Raw genomic sequence first — 16,980 nt, 5'->3', positions numbered from 1 at the left:
GGAGACTTTCCTTTCACCCAGAGCCACAAGCAGAAAGATCCTTCAATAAGAAATTTGGTTGAATGTGCGCATGGCCTGCACCTTCATCTTGGTCTGCCCAGGATGTGTGCTGTACAACTCCTGGAGGAGTGGCTATCACCCCGGGGGTGGCACTATCACTTGGCTCCCCCATAAAAGTACTCTGTCTTTGTAGCTGATTTCATCCCAAAGCTGCAAGTAGGGTCAGACTTGTTCGGATTTGTCAAAATGCCAATTGGTCAAAACCATTGTCTTAATTTTTGAAAGGACTGGGTTCCTCTGGGTCCGTGTCTTGATGTGGGCTGACAAGATGGACAGACTGTCCAGAAAATTCAAAGCAAGGACGATCTTCTGTGGAACGGGAGACAAAGATACTATCTGTGGAAGTGGGAGCCGACTTAGACCATTGGCATTAGAGATTTGTGTCTCTGGCCTGTGCTGAAATGTGTAACTGTAAGCAGCCAATAGTAAGGCCTATCTTTAAACTCAGGCTGATGCGATCAGTGGGACTGGTTTATCTTCGCAAAATGGTCGTACACACACTGGTGAAACTTGATGGTGAATATAACTGCTAGACTTTCTTTATCAATCTGCCAGTATTTCCTTTCGGCGTCAGACGAGGTCCTGGAAGCAAGAGTGACAGGCCACTCTATGCTATCTTACATCTTATGGGAAAGTACGGCCTCTATGCCATAAGGCGATCCACTATGATTTGATTACCTGGGTCAAAATGGCCAAGTAAGGTAGATAATTTCAGGGCCTGTTTTACTTGATCAAAGGCTTTCCTCTGAGAATCTTTCCATTGCCAACATTGACGTATTTTCGAAAGTTGGTATAAGGGTGCCAAAATGGTAGACAAGTTTGGTAAGAAGCAACGATAATAGTTGATCATCCCTAAGAAGGACTTCAACTCTGTTACATTCTTTGGTGCAGGCACCTTTTATTACCTTTACCTTTTCTTCTAGTGGGTGCAATCCTTTTGCATTGACTCTCAATTCTGAATACATGACCTCCTCAGCCTGAAAGGTACTTTCAAGTGGATATCAACTTCTTTGAATCTTATGAGGACTTTCTCTAAATTGGCTCTATGCTGCTTGGGTGATGTCCCCATTATTAAGACGTCATCCAAATACACAACAACTCTGGGGACCCCCTGCAGAAGGATTTCCATGTTGTGCTGAGATAGCACATGCAGATGAAATGCCAAAGTGTAACCTCATATATTGGAATAAGCCCTTGTACATATTAAACATTTCCACAAGTCTTCTTTGAGCTCAGGCTATTGTTATGCATGACTTAAGTCCAATTTCATGTACCTGAGGCCTCCTACCACTTTAGCATGAAGGTCTTCTACCCTAGGGATAGGATATCTACCTATTTGAGCAGCTCTGTTTATGGAAGTTATTTTGTTGGCCGTGAAAAACTATCAAAGTCTTTCAATTTACTGGCTTCAACTTTTACCTTCCCGATCAAACAAATCGATTTTCCCAAACAGTGGCATGGCTACTCGACTAAGGTTGGCAAGACGACTTTTTTTGGATGACTCACTCTCCAGATGTTGATGTATGAGCAACTGTAGGCCGATTTATTGTCGTTGCCAATATTGTGACATGAGTTATCATGACGGTGACTTATTGCAGGAAAGTTACAACTATATACAAACAAGTACAGATCATCTGTTCTCACCGACACCCGGGGTCACACTGAAGGTTCCCTCATGCCAGAACCCGCACCCTAACGCCTGATAGGTGATGGTTCATATGCTTCCTCCTGATAGCCCCTTGTAGGGTCAGTGACCCACGAACACCCACCCCTTAAAGGGGTTACACTACCTCACTATTGTTATGGACTTTTCCATCTTTTGAGAGGTATGACTGCCAATGAAAAATATTCTGTAATTAGAGGGTTAATTGTTAAATGCAGCCACACAAAGTTACAGTATTTTTGCCAGGTCTAACGACACTGGTTCCAGCTCATGGGAAACTCTTTGCGAATGGAAATTGGCTTTTTGCTGTGTACTCACTGAAGTATTGCGAAAGGAAGCTTGAATTGTAACAAAGGACCACCTTAGAACCTATGACTGCAATCTAATTTGTACACAGTAACTAAGTTTCCTTAGGTGAAATCCTAATAATTAGCACTATGATAGATGATACAAAAACATGCAAATCAATTTATTTTTGTAGTTGGAACTTTTTGCATTGCAGCCTAATATTCAGCTGGAGTTAGAATAAAATAAAACTGAAAGAACCCCTCCAGTACAGAAAGAGGCTGTTCGGCCCATCGAGCCTGCACTGACAACAATCCCACCTAGGCCCTATCCCCGTAACCCCATGTATTTACCCTGGTAATCCCCCTGACACTAAGGGGAAATTTAGCATGGCCAATCAACCTAACCTGCGCATCTTGGGAGTGTGGGAGGAAACCAGAGCACCTAGAGGAAACCCACACAGACACGGGGAGAATGTGCAAACTCCACACACACAGTCACCCAAGGCCAGAATTGAACCCAGGTCCCTGGTACTGTGAGGCAGCAGTGCCACCATTGGAAAGCAGTCTCATCTCTACTGTTTAGGCTTCTCGGCTGCTCTGTGCTTTTAACCAACTGAGTGATCTTGCATTCAGATTGAATTAAAAGAAAAATAAATAGCTACTTCTGCCCTGGGATGATAAAGTCCTTTAATCTAATTTACATTTGATTTTCAGATTTTGCCAATTTTTCAGACTGACATGCTGGAGACTGGAGTTAAAGCATGGATGAAGCTGAAGTATCAAACAAAATTATAATTAACCCCATGGAATTGACGTTAAAATACTCAACTTAGACGGTATAAAAGAGGGAGTCATAAGTTTCACGATTCTCTGCACAGAAATTCATTGCTTATGTTGTGAAAACTATCCAAGTTTCAAACTATCTTAGCTTCTCCGCTGGCCAACATAATCAGAACTTTTCCAGTGGCTGACAGGTCAGACAAGCTAACTAAATCCTGTGCTTGGGAAAACTTCCTCTCAAATAAGTAGGGAATTAAAATTAAACTCTAAATCCCTTTGAAGTTGAAAGGCATAGAAAATGTTGCCTTTCCCAAGTAGAAGCATATTAGAAGCCCATGGAATGAAGGAAAATGGCAGTATGGATACAGAAATGGTTCTGAGAGAAAGCTGTAATGTGGTGGATGGGCGTTTTTCTGATTAGGAGGTGGTTTGCAGTTCTGGGTCCATCATTCTCTGAGTAGAAGAGCATTAAGGAGCAAGTTTTTCCTTAAAATAGGTTTATTCACATAACCCAGAGAACACAGGCGGAGATTCACTTTTCCTTTCCTTTCCCGGCTGGAAACCGGTTCTTGTATATACCTAGGAATGATGCCCTAATTTTCCTCAATTAGTAACAGCTGCCCTCACTTGCAACTAGAGTATGCACTTTTTAAAAGTTTTTTTATTAGTGTCACAAGTAGCCTTACATTAACATTGCAATGAAGTCACTGTGAACATCCCCTAGACGCCACACTCCAGCGCATCTTCGTGTACACCGAGGCAAAATTTAGTATAGCCAATGCACCTAACCAACACATCTTTCGGACTGTAGGAGGAAACTGGAGCACCCGGAGGAAACCCACACAGACACGGGGAGAACATGCAGTCACAACAGTGACTAAAGCCGGGAATTGAACCCGGGTCCCTGGCGCTGTGAGGCAGCAGTGCTAACCACTGTGCCACCGTACCACCTTCATTGTAACAGGATTGCCATGTTAACACATAATTTTTTTCAACTTTTAACAATGAGCTAGGAGTAACATTGTAAGCTTGCAGATAATAAGAAACTTGACAAAATAATAGATAGTGATGAGGATAGTTGCAGATTAATGAATAACATAGATCGGATGATGAAATGGCCAGATGCATGGCTGATACAGTTCATTTGAGAAATGTGAAGCGATGCACTTTGGGGAACAGATTATGAAAAGGCAGTATACTGTAAATGGCGTGCTTTTGAAAAGTATTGATGAGCAGAGAAACTTTGGTGTTCATCTATACAAAAGGCTTGAGGACAAGTTGATCAGGTAGTTATGAAATCAAATGGGTTGCTAGGATTTATAAATAGGGTATAGAATATAAAAGCAGAGTGATCAAGTGAGAACTTTATAAATCACAGGTGAGGCGTTAGCTTGAGTATTATGGACAGTTCTGGGTACCATAATTCAGGAATGCTTGCTAATGCTGTTTTATCAAAACTGATGTTGAACTATCTGGTTATTCAGTTCATCCTCTCTGCTGCCTTAAACAAGAGTGTAAATCAGCTATTTGCCAAACTTGTGTGTTCAATTTGCATATGTGAAAACTAGTAACCAAAGCCTCTGCTTTCTTCTCTTGTCTTAATTCAACAAATTGAACAGGTGCACGCCATGAGGGCCCAATGACTTACCTGCAGTATCTTAGTTCGGGGTTTCGAGAAGAGATTAATTTTCTATAGTTTAATTTATCAATTATCAGGGGGCTAACCAGATATCCTCATGGCTAACTTCGACAATTTTAAAAAGCTGGACAATGACTGAAGCCATGTCTAGCTTTGTCTTTCAAACATACCATGTGGCATGATCCACTCAGCTGCGAGAAACAGTTATACTGTTTTGCTCTACTGCAAATCAGTCTGCCATCTTCCATCTACCAACTAGCAGCCCTGAAAAACAGCTCCATCCAGGTTTAAATTCCTGGCCCCCATCTACACTTTGCTCCTGGAAATTCTGAACTTCTACATCATCGCCTATAAGACTAATTCATTGTGTAAGTCAACCCTACTGGAAAAGTAAATTATTCAGCATCAGTTTCCAGCCCGATGTCATCTGTGAAAGAATACACCATTGACTTTGATCCTGGACTCAGGGGAAGCAATAATTCTTTAACTCCTTGCCCTGTAAGTCTTCCTTTCTCCATCTCATAGTTGAAGAGTTCCTGTAGTTAACGTTCTTAAACCTATTCTTAACCTGTGCCTTGTGCTTTGTTCACGTGCTGCCTCAGAGCAGGAGTATGAGGCACAATGCTGGTTTGTGTGCATAAGTGTCTCTTGAAATTGAGGCACTGCTCACCTCCCAGCTGCACCAATTCTGCAATTGTCCAGACAGCCTGGTATGGCGTCTGCCACATGGGTTGGTCATGTTAGCGGGCACTGCTTTACCACTGTTGTTCAATACTCCCCCTCAGTCCTCATGGTTGTGTCCCCTATTTTGGGTTAAAACAGTTAGCCTGGTTATGTACCAGCACATAAGAATTATCCTCATTTTCCAGCTTTATTTTAGTGTAAATTGATACATCTCCTGTGGTATTACTCACGGAGTTGTTTGGATTTAGGTTCTTACCTCGAGATGCTTGTATCTAGTCCTGTTGGACCATAACAATGGGACCAAGACAACGTTGTGGCACCTGTGTGGACTGAAGATCAGACAATTATCATGGTAGCTTTATCTGAGGTTAATTTGTAGAATTGACAAGCACCTTGGGATGATTTGCTACACTAAAGGCACTATATAGATGTAAGTTGCTGGTGAAACAAAATTTCGAAAGGGAGTAAGTTTATGGTTGAATGTGATGGGAGCTAATGTAGAACATTAGGGAAAATGGAGTACTTCAAGGGGAGAGGAAAAAGGACTGTCATCATTGTCCAGTTTTTTAACAAATAATATTATCTTGGGTACAAACCCAACCCAAAAAGAGAATTTATTGTACAGTTCTTCTGAATTGAATAGTATCGAAACGTACCTAAGGCAATTATTTGATCTTCTTGGAACTCATATTTCTAAAACTGGAGCCTTCCTCTGATGTGGGATTGTAAGTTGATTTCACTATGTATTCAGGAAGAAATACTTCTGTGACTGGTGTACTCTTTAAAGATAAGGGCTGAGTAGAGGAATATTTCTTTACCTCTTTATTCAGATAAGGTTGTTGACCAAAGGGAACCTTTTTCTGCATTAACCCCAAGAGATAGCTGGTCAGAATCTTTGATGTTATTAGGTACAAAGATCTTCCATTCCACAGCATTAACATATTTCAATATGAACATAACATTTGATATTGAACGAGCTATAAAATGAGATATTAGTGTTGTAGTAGCTGGCACCTTTAAGGGGTGTACATCGGTAGGGTCATGTGACCCGATCACCCAATGGGGAACAAGCGTGGGGATCTTGGTGCCGAGCGTGGGCTTTTGCAACCAGAGTAGATCTTCGTGGTGGAAGAGTTACATAGAACATAGAACAGTACAGCACAGAACAGGCCCTTCGGCCCACGATGTTGTGCCGAGCTTTATCTGAAACCAAGATCAAGCTATCCCACTCCCTATCATCCTGCTGTGCTCCATGTGCCTATCCAATAACCGCTTAAATGTTCCTAAAGTGTCTGACTCCACTATCACTGCAGGCAGTCCATTCCACACCCCAACCACTCTCTGCGTAAAGAACCTACCTCTGATATCCTTCCTGTATCTCCCACCACGAACCCTATAGTTATGTCCCCTTGTAATAGCTCCATCCACCCGAGGAAATAGTCTTTGAACGTTCACTCTATCTATCCCCTTCATCATTTTATAAACCTCTATTAAGTCTCCCCTCAGCCTCCTCCACTCCAGAGAGAACAGCCCTAGCTCCCTCAACCTTTCCTCATAAGACCTACCCTCCAAACCAGGCAGCATCCTGGTAAATCTTCTCTGCACTCTTTCCAGCGCTTCCACATCCTTCTTATAGTGAGGTGACCAGAACTGCACACAATATTCCAAGGTCCTGTACAGTTGCAGCATAACCCCACGGCTCTTAAACTCCAACCCCCTGTTAATAAAAACTGTTAATAAACGGCTATGTCGAGGGCATCTTGAAACCCATAGTACAAAGAACCCCCAGCTTTTGTCGCGACACTACGGACTTCCTACAGAAACTCAACACACATGGAGCAGTTGAACCAGGAGCACTCCTCGTCACAATGGATGTCTCGGCACTCTACACCAGCATCCCCCACGATGATGGCATTGCTGCAACGGCCTCAGTACTCAATGCCGTCAACTGCCAGTTTCCAGATGCAATTTTACAGCTCATCCGCTTCATCCTGGATCACAATATCTTCACCTTCAACAACCAGTTCTTCATCCAGACACACGGAACAGCCATGGGGACAAAATTCGCACCTCAATATGCCAACATCTTCATGCACAGGTTCGAACAAGACTTCTTCACCGCACAGGACCTTCAACCGATGCTATACACTAGATACATCGATGACATTTTCTTCCTTTGGAGTCATGGTGAGCAATCACTGAAACAACTATATGATGACATCAACAAGTTCCATCCCACCATCAGACTCACCATGGACTACTCTCCGGAATCGGTTGCATTCTTGGACACACACATCTCCATTAAGGACGGTCACCTCAGCACCTCACTGTACCGCAAGCCCACGGATAACCTCATGATGCTCCACTTCTCCAGCTTCCACCCTAAACACGTAAAAGAAGCCATCCCCTACGGACAAGCCCTCCGAATACACAGGATCTGCTCAGATGAGGAGGATCGCAACAGACACCTCCAGACGCTGAAAGATGCCCTCATAAGAACAGGATATGGCGCTCGACTCATCGATCAACAGTTCCGACGTGCCACAGCGAAAAACCGCACCGACCTCCTCAGAAGACAAACACGGGACACGGTGGACAGAGTACCCTTCGTCGTCCAGTACTTCCCCGGAGCGGAGAAGCTACGGCATCTCCTCCGGAGCCTTCAACATGTCATTGATGAAGACGAACATCTCGCCAAGGCCATCCCCACACCCCCACTTCTTGCCTTCAAACAACCACGCAACCTCAAACAGACCATTGTCCGCAGCAAACTACCCAGCCTTCAGGAGAACAGTGACCACGACACCACACAACCCTGCCACAGCAACCTCTGCAAGACGTGCCGGATCATCAACACGGATGCCATCATCTCACGTGAGAACACCATCTACCAGGTACATGGTACCTACTCTTGCAACTCGGCCAACGTTGTCTACCTGATACGCTGCAAGAAAGGATGTCCCGAGGCATGGTACATTGGGGAAACCATGCAGACGCTACGACAACGGATGAATGAACACCGCTCGACAATCACCAGGCAAGACTGGTCTCTTCCTGTGGGGGAGCACTTCAGCAGTCACGGGCATTCAGCCTTGGATCTTCAGGTAAGCGTTCTCCAAGGCGGCCTTCACGACACACGACAGCGCAGAGTCACTGAGCAGAAACTGATAGCCAAGTTTCGCACACATGAGGACGGTCTAAACCGGGATGTTGGATTTATGTCACATTATCAGTAACCCCCACAGCTTGACTCCTGGACTTGCACAATTTCACAAGCTGTACTGTCTGGAGACAATACACATCTCTTTAACCTGTGTTGAATGCTCTCTCCACCCACATTGTCTGTGCATTTAAGACCTGGCTGGCTGTAGAGATTTGCATTCTAATCAGTATTCTGTAATTTGATTTCTGTGCCTGTGCCCTGTTTGAGAACAGAGACCATTCCATCTGACGAAGGAGCATTGCTCCGAAAGCTTATGGTATTTGCTACCAAATAAACCTGTTGGACTTTAACCTGGTGTTGTGAGACTTCTTACAATAAAAACTAACACACTATAGGCCTTCTTCACAGCTCTATCCACTTGAGTGGCAACCTTTAGAGATCTGTGGATATGAACCCCAAGATCTCTCTGTTCCTCCACAGTCTTCAGAACCCTACCTTTCACCCTGTAATCCACATTTAAATTAGTCCTACCAAAATGAATCACCTCACATTTATCAGGGTTAAACTCCATTTGCCATTTTTCAGCCCAGCCTTGCATCCTACCTATGTCTCTTTGCAGCCTACAACAGCCCTCCACCTCATCCACTACTCCACCAATCTTGGTGTCATCAGCAAATTTACTGATCCCCCCTTCAGCCCCCTCCTCTAAGTCATTAATAAAAATCACAAAGAGCAGAGGACCAAGCACTCCGCTAGCAACCTGCCTCCAGTCCGAAAATTTTCCATCGACCACCACCCTCTGTCTTCGATCAGACAGCCAGTTACCTATCCAATTGGCCAACTTTCCCTCTATCCCACACCTCCTCACTTTAATCATAAGCCGACCATGGGGGACCTTATCAAACGCCTTACTAAAATCCATGTATATGACATCAACTGCCCTACCTTCATCAACACACTTAGCTACCTCCTCAAAAAATTCTATCAAATTTGTGAGGCACGACTTGCCCTTCACGAATCCGTGCTGACTATCCCGGATTAATCCGCATCTTTCTAAATGGTCGTAAATCCCATCTCTAAGGACCTTTTCCATCAATTTACCAACCACCGAAGTAAGACTAACCGGTCTATAATTACCAGGGTCATTTCTATTCCCTTTCTTAAACAGAGGAACAACATTCGCCATTCTCCAGTCCTCTGGCACCATCCCCGTGGACAGCGAGGACCCAAAGATCAAAGCCAAAGGCTCTGCAATCTCATCCCTTGCCTCCCAAAGAATCCTAGGATACATTTCATCAGGCCCAGGGGACTTATCGACTTTCAGTTTATTCAAAACTGCCAGGACATCCTCCCTCCGAACATCTATTTCCTCCAGCCTATTAGCCTGTAACACCTTCTCTTCCTCAAAAACATGGCCCCTCTCCTTGGTGAACACTGAAGAAAAGTATTCATTCATCACCTCGCCTATCTCTACTGACTCCATACACAAGTTCCCACTACTGTCCTTGACCGGCCCTAACCTCACCCTGGTCATTCTTTTATTCCTCACATAAGAGTAAAAAGCCTTGGGGTTTTCCTTGATCCGACCCGCCAAGGACTTCTCGTGTCCCCTCCTAGCTCTCCTATGCCCCTTTTTCAGCTCAGTTAACATTATGAAAGTACTCTGTGTATTTATCTGCTTGTAAATAAACCATCATAGTTTGTTATACTAACTGGTTGCCAATCCTTGCAATTATTACAAGTATGTTGGATTTTATCTAAGTAATTAACGTTACATAACTAATCCGATAGCCAGTGTTATCAGTATGTGTTTCAGCCATTCTGAGATAAGATACTGTGAAATTATTTCCAAGTGGACATCTGTTGTAATGTTTAAAGGGTTTGAGACTCCAAAACACTTGAATTGCCTACAGCTGGAGAATAAGTATGGAAAAGCAGAGATTAGAATAAACCATGTTCCTTAATTGTTGCCACAGCCACTCATAAATCTTACAGCCTAGCTACTTTCTGTGTCTGAGTCTTGATGTATGCGTTTTCATTTCTTCAGGGATGAGAATGATGTTCTTTCATCTTACAATCCTGACGTTGTCAGTTTTGCCATGGGACAAAGTAAAGCTGGAAGCACCTTGAATAGACCTTCAAACTCAGAGAGTTTGATAGACAAATGGATGGGACTAGGAATCTTTCAAACAAGCAACAGCAGTGAGAATGAAAGGTTGGTATAATTATATTATATTACAGGTTGTTGCAATAAGTTATATGTTAGACTAATATGACTATTGAATAAGGTTACATTTTATTTTGTCATGTTCTTATGATCTGGCAATGCAAGAGCATTTAGAACATACAGAGCAATTCTATAGTGTGGGCTGCACAACGTTAGTTAGTTTTTATATAAATGTTCTTGTCTTAGTCCACAAAGTGCTTAATTTCACAACTTACCATTGTGGAAATTGAATCTGAAAATGTTTTGCTAACCTATTGCTATAAACCACTAAGCTACCATATTCGAGATTTATGCCAGCAGTTTTTGTCTATAATTCATAGTTCAGATTGTTAAATCCAAAGGTCCAATTTAATAATTGGTTTTGGTAATCTTTTATGGTAGTGATTAACTTCTGATCATTTTGCCCTAATCCAAGTCTCCCCAGCTAGGTGTCACTAAGGCGTGGGAGGTATTCTCACCCATACCTACAAAGATGCACATTCCTTGCTTCATCTGCATTTTAGTATAAGGGAAGTTGTGACAGCAGGCCTGATTTAAGTTTATTTATTATGCAATTAAGTTACTGCGTAAATCCCCTAGTCACCATACTCTGTTCAGGTACACTGAGGCAGAATTCAGCATGGCCAATGCACCTAACCAGCACATCTTTTGGACTGTGGGAGGAAACCGGAGCACCTGGAAGAAACCCACGCAGACACTGGGAGAACATGCAGACTCCAATAGACAGTGACCCAAGCTAAGAATCGAACCCAGGTCCTGGTGCAAGTGAGGCAGGACTGCTAATCACTGTGCCACCATGCCGCCCCAAAAAGCCAATCAAACACCAAAGGGGGCACTTGGATTTGAACTGGGGACCTCGTGATCTGCAGCCAAATGCTCTACCATTGAGCTATACCCCCTTAATTATGGCATGAACCTAATAGACAAAGAACCAAATCTTCATGTTGTAAGATTCTTAAAAGCACTCAGTTGCCAGTATTTCACATTATAAGTGTCATAGAGTCATAGAGGTTTACAGCATGGAAACAGACCCTTTGGCCCAACTTGTCCATGCCGCCCTTTTTTTTTAACGACTGAGCTAGTCCCGCACTTGGCTCATATTCCTCTATAGCCATCTTACTCATTTAACTGTCTAAACGCTTTTTAAAAGAGAAAATTGTACCCGCCTCTACTACTACCTCTGGCAGCTTGTTCCAGACACTCACCACCCTCTGTGTGAAAAAAATTATGATTATAGACCTCTATAAGATCACCCCTAAGCCTTCTACGCTCCAGAGAAAAAGACCCTCTCCTTATCCAGCCCCTCCTTGTAACTCAAACCATCAAGTCCTGATAGCATCCTAGCAAATCTTTTCTGCACTCTTTCTAGTTTAACAATATCCTTTCTATAATAGGGTGACCAGAACTGTACAGTATTCCAAGTGTAGCACCGATGCGAAAGAATCGCTTTCATAAATTAATTCAGCATGACATGAATTAATTTATGAAAGAGATGCCTTCGCATCAGTGCTGCAAACATAACTCCCTTTGTAAGAAAATGCTTCATGTGTAGAAGGTTTAATTGCCAAGGACCTGAATTGGTCCAGTGGAAAATTATGCAGTGCTTTATCTTTGCATTCCCATTTAAAAACATCATTTTGTTTTTTATGTTCCAGCATTTGTTGCAGAAAGCTGCTCAGAAACATTACATTTTAGTGAAAGAGTAATGAAATGCATAGTGTGCACCGCACCTTCTGAGCTACCTCACATTTAGTAGGAAGTTCACTTGGGGGATTTGGGGGCACTTTCTCCCTGTGTCTGCATGGGTTTCCTCCAGATGCTCCAGTTTCTCTCACAGTCCAAGGATGTGCAGGTTAGGTTGGTTGGTCATGCTAAATTAACCCTAGCGTCAGGGGGATTTGCGGGGTAAATGTGTGGGGTTACAGGAATAGGGCCTGGGTGGGATTGTGGTTGGTACAGACTTGATGGGCCAAATGGCCTTCTTCTATACTGTAGGGATTCTATGATTCTACAATACTGTTTGGTGGAGACAAGTTAGGTAGATAGGATTTTGCCTTGTGCAATTTCAACTTACTTTCCAGGAAAGGTGGCGAAGAGATCTGCACATGCGTGCCTGCTTCCAATTATGTCCTTAGGAACCAACTGCAATTTTAACATTACCTTGAGTAGGGAAGCCACCAAGCTTTCCCACCTGGTGAGAAACAGAATTCAGCCAGTATTTATTGCCCTTGGAGAAGGACATTCTTCATCTGAATCTGTTTTGTGAATTTATGATATTCTAATTGTAATTACATTGATTGAAATGGCTGTGAACCTTTTTTTTCCTTGGCAGAAGGTTATATAAGAACATATGTTATGAGACATGATGTGAGCGCAAAGTTGCAAAAGCAGTTTCATCTGATTTTCCTTTTTTCTTTCATATTCAGGCAGAAAAGTAGGAATTTAGCAGAAACCTCCAGTGAAATTCACTTTTATTTCTCTGAAAAACTATTAGTGTATTATTGATCGGCATGTACCCATGGGTTTGTGATATTCTACAAGCCTTATGCCTCAGCAAAATTTCTCACCCAGGGATTGGAGTGATATACATGAAATGCTTTTACTTGGGATCATTTGATGCTGCTTTATTATCAGAAGTTATGGTTAAAGGCTACATTTCAGAATTTCTGCATTTAGCTGCAATCAAGGGAAAACTGAGCAGCAGACATGCTGGTAGATCAGTTACCATTATGTGGCTTTGTATAATTAGGTCCAAAGGGGACACAAAGTTCAGATATATCCACACTCTTTGGAGTGACATCAGAAAGCCAACATTAGTGAAATAATGCTTTATAGATACTGGATTCGGGCAACAGTTAAGATCATTTTAATTGTATAAATCCAGGATTTTGTGAACAATTATGAGAATAAATATATGTAGATTTTCAGAAAAATATTGTCCTTAACTTTGACCCCTTTTCTAGCCTTTCAGCTCTTTTCATCTGCAAGGATAATATAGAAGCCATAAAAGACAAGATTAATGTTAGAAATATTGATGAGGTTGTGGCACATTTACAGTAAGTATCACTTCCCTTTTTGAAGTCTTCAATGTTTTACTATAATGTTATCAATGCAAGTGGAGATAATGTTACTCTTTGTCATTTCTTTGTGTTTGTGAAATGATAAAGGGGAAGTCCCAATTATGATAAAGATGTTGAAACAGCACTATTTCAGATGATGTTGTGTATGTGTATGTGGAAGTTTAAAAGGTTCCTAAGCAGAGACTTGGTGTTGCCTTCACCAGAGGAGGAAGAGAACCTGCCCCTCTTTTAAAAAGTGCTCCCCATTTTCCTTTTTCTTTGAGCTTATCCCAAACTCACAACTTGAGGCTGTTAAAATGAGATCTCATATAAGGAAATCTTCAACTACCCCAATTCAGACACCTTAATTAATACGTTTTTCCAAGCCATTCACGTAGATTCCCCAGAGCCAGCTACGAAGCAGCATCAGTAGGTGCTTGCAATAGGGTAGCTTGCCGTGCTCTCTGCCAGCATGGCGTCCATTTTTAGGGTGGGCCTCATTCAAGGGAAGGAAAGGATTATTTTTTTTCTAATGTTCGAGGAATTTAAAAATGCGTATTCTATGGAGAAAATGAATTTAAAGCTAACAGTGTAGAAATTATATATATTTAACATCTGTTCACAGAACAGACTAGGCGTGAGAAATCACTGGTCTTCTAAGCTGAGCCAGCCAACAGTTTAGCCCTGTGGATGGGGTCACTGGGTGATCCTGTAGGGAAATGTATAGGGAACTGGAGCAGGCTAGTGCATTTTATTGGTGGTGGGCAAGGTGGGGAGAATTTCTGCTCCTCCTGACTCTGCAAAATTGAAATAAATTTAGTGCCCATTGTTTAGGTTGCTTTGTCTTGCCCATTGGTCCACAAAAAATGGCTTTCAGGGCCTGGAAATTGTGCTAGGGTGGGTTTGGGTGTCAATGGGTGTCAAAGGATAAGCCCAGCAACTATAGGCTAGTCAGTTCACTGCTGGTAGTGGGAAAGCTTTCAGAAATGATAATACAGAACAAAATAAACACTGACTCTTGGACAGTGTGGGTTAATTAAGGAAAGCCAGCATGGATTTTTTCACAAACATGATTGCCATCTCATGAAAAGAATCAGAGAATTGATGAGGGTAATACAGGTGGTGTGTATATGAATTTCCAAAAGGTGCTCTGAAATGGCTTGCTAGGTTGCTGCTGAGAGATTGTTTCTGCTAATCAGGGACTCTAAAACACGGTGGGAAGTCTCAGAATAAGGAGCCAATTGTTTAGGGCTGAGATGAGGAGAAATTACTTCACTCAAAGCGTTGCGAATCTTTGGAATTCTCTATCCCAGAGGGTTATGGATTTTCTATTGTTGAATACATTTATGGCTAACATAGACAGACTTTTGGTGTCTCAGGTAATCGAGGAATATGGGGAGTAGGCATGAAAATGGACTTGAAGTCCAAGATCAGTTATGATCATATTGAATGATGGAGTAGGCCTGATGGATGGCATGATCCATTCCTGCTCCTTTCTCTTGTGTTTGATAAAATATTTCGCAATCAGCTTGCCAGAAAAGTTGAAGCCCAAGGAATAAAAGGGACAATTGCAGCATGGATACTGTTATGGTTCAGGTCAGAAACTCCACAGTGTTTTATGAAGCCCACCTGCATCATAAATTTTACACCTTGAGTTTGGCTTGGATAAGCATGATATGGTTCACCTCAGGTATGATTCAAATAACCCACTAGGGAGCTTTTGTCAAACAAGGTGTATTTAAGAATATAGTTAACATGTATGGAAAGAAAATTAGCAATAACTTTTATCAATTACAAACAAAATAAAACAATCACGATAATGTATAACCCTTAACAAATATATCTAAAATGTTCCAATCAAACCAAAACCTTCCATAGACAAAACCCTTTAAACAAGTTAACACAGCAAAGTCTAATGCTCATGTTATACTGGAATTGAGTCCTTTGGATGAATTCTGTAGTTCTCTTGACACACCCAGAATAGTTTGAAGTCACATCAGCTTCCCAGAACCCCAGGGAGAGACTCTGGTCAAGCCACCACCAACAGATTCTCCCCTTCAGAAAGGCAAGACCTTGTTTTCTGATAACCAGCAGAGCTTCCAAAACCCAGGGAGCGAGAGAGAGAGACACTGCTTTCAGTCTAACGTCCACTCCCTTCTCAATAAACACTGCTGCGAGCCAAAAACAGAAAATGAAACCTTGAATTCCCCAGGAAGAAAAAAACCTGTCCAGAACCATGATCTTCCTCCTAACAATGCAGGGCCATAAAACCAATCCCAGAATAAACATAAACAATCCCCATTTAAACCATTTAAGGAGCAATGAAAGGACTCATCATGGTCAGCCCAGCAACAATGACATCAGCTAAGACTGTGAGTTGCAGAGAGCATGATTTTTTTTTTAAATCTCTCAAAGGTACACTAACGTCACAATATATATTGACTGAGTGATAGGAAACAGAGTAATGGTGAATGGTTGTTTTACAGATTAGAGGAACTGTACATAGGGATTCTGCAGGGGTCAAAGTTAGGACCACCACTTTCCTTGATCAGTATTAATGACCTGGACCTGGATGGCCCATCAAGCTTACATTGACAACAATTCCACCCAGGCCTTATCCCCCCGCAGCCTCTGCTAATTCCCCTTCCACTAAGGGTCAATTTAACATGACCAGTCCACCTAACCCGCACATCTTTGGACTGTGGGGAAAAAACCGGAGCACCTGGAGGAAACTCACAAAGACACGGAGAGAATGTGCACACTCCCCACAGATAGTGACCGAGACCAGAATTGAACCCGGGTCCCTGGCATTGTGAGGCAGCAGTGCTAATCACTGTACCTTCATGCCGCCCTATATAAGTACCTAGTGCTAACCGATTGAGATGAAGGAGACTCATTCAGACCACTCACTAGCCTAGGTTGCCCATCACTGTAATAGAGGAATTGAGTGCAAAATCAATAGTTATGATGAACCTTTATAAAACACTAGATCGGCCTGAACCGGAGCATGCTATTCAATCCTAGACATCACACTTTAAGAAGGATGTGAAGGCTCTAGAGAAGGTGCAGGAAAGATGTATGAGAATGGTTCCAGAGATGCAGGATTTCTGCTCGTGGATAGATTACAGAAACTGTAATTGTTTTCCTTCAGAAAAAAATAAGGTTGTAAGCAGAATTCATTCAAAATTATGAGTGGTCTAGGCTGAGTAGATAAAGTGTTCCCATTGTCACAAGGATTCTCCAGTCCCGCCGGTAGTGCACGGCAGGAAACACGCGGCTGGGAGGCCAGAGAATCCGGTGTCTGATCGCTCAAATAAGCACATCACTGCAAAGTTTCCAGCCAGAGCAAAAGCCAATGAAAAAATTCTAAACCTGAAACAGAAAGAATGCGAGACATCTTCTCCCCACTCTTTAAGCA

The 16,980-nt window shown here is 42.5% G+C and overlaps 1 protein-coding gene across 2 annotated transcripts in view; it reads left to right on the top strand.

Annotated features, from left to right (window-relative positions):
• ccdc24 (coiled-coil domain containing 24) overlaps positions 1 to 16,980 on the top strand; it is a 90,530-nt gene that overhangs the window by 33,966 nt on the left and 39,584 nt on the right. For both annotated transcript variants that reach the window (XM_078219413.1, XM_078219414.1), the window contains 2 exons: positions 10,324 to 10,491; positions 13,467 to 13,559. In XM_078219413.1, the coding sequence (XP_078075539.1) occupies positions 10,324 to 10,491; positions 13,467 to 13,559 (261 nt within the window). The remainder of the gene's footprint in view (positions 1 to 10,323; positions 10,492 to 13,466; positions 13,560 to 16,980) is intronic.

The sequence above is a fragment of the Mustelus asterias genome, chromosome 8 (assembly GCF_964213995.1).
Source record: "Mustelus asterias chromosome 8, sMusAst1.hap1.1, whole genome shotgun sequence".
NCBI classification, from domain to species: domain Eukaryota; kingdom Metazoa; phylum Chordata; class Chondrichthyes; order Carcharhiniformes; family Triakidae; genus Mustelus; species Mustelus asterias.
The sequence above is the reverse complement of the archived record's forward strand: the minus strand, read 5'-3'. Positions and strand labels throughout refer to the sequence as shown.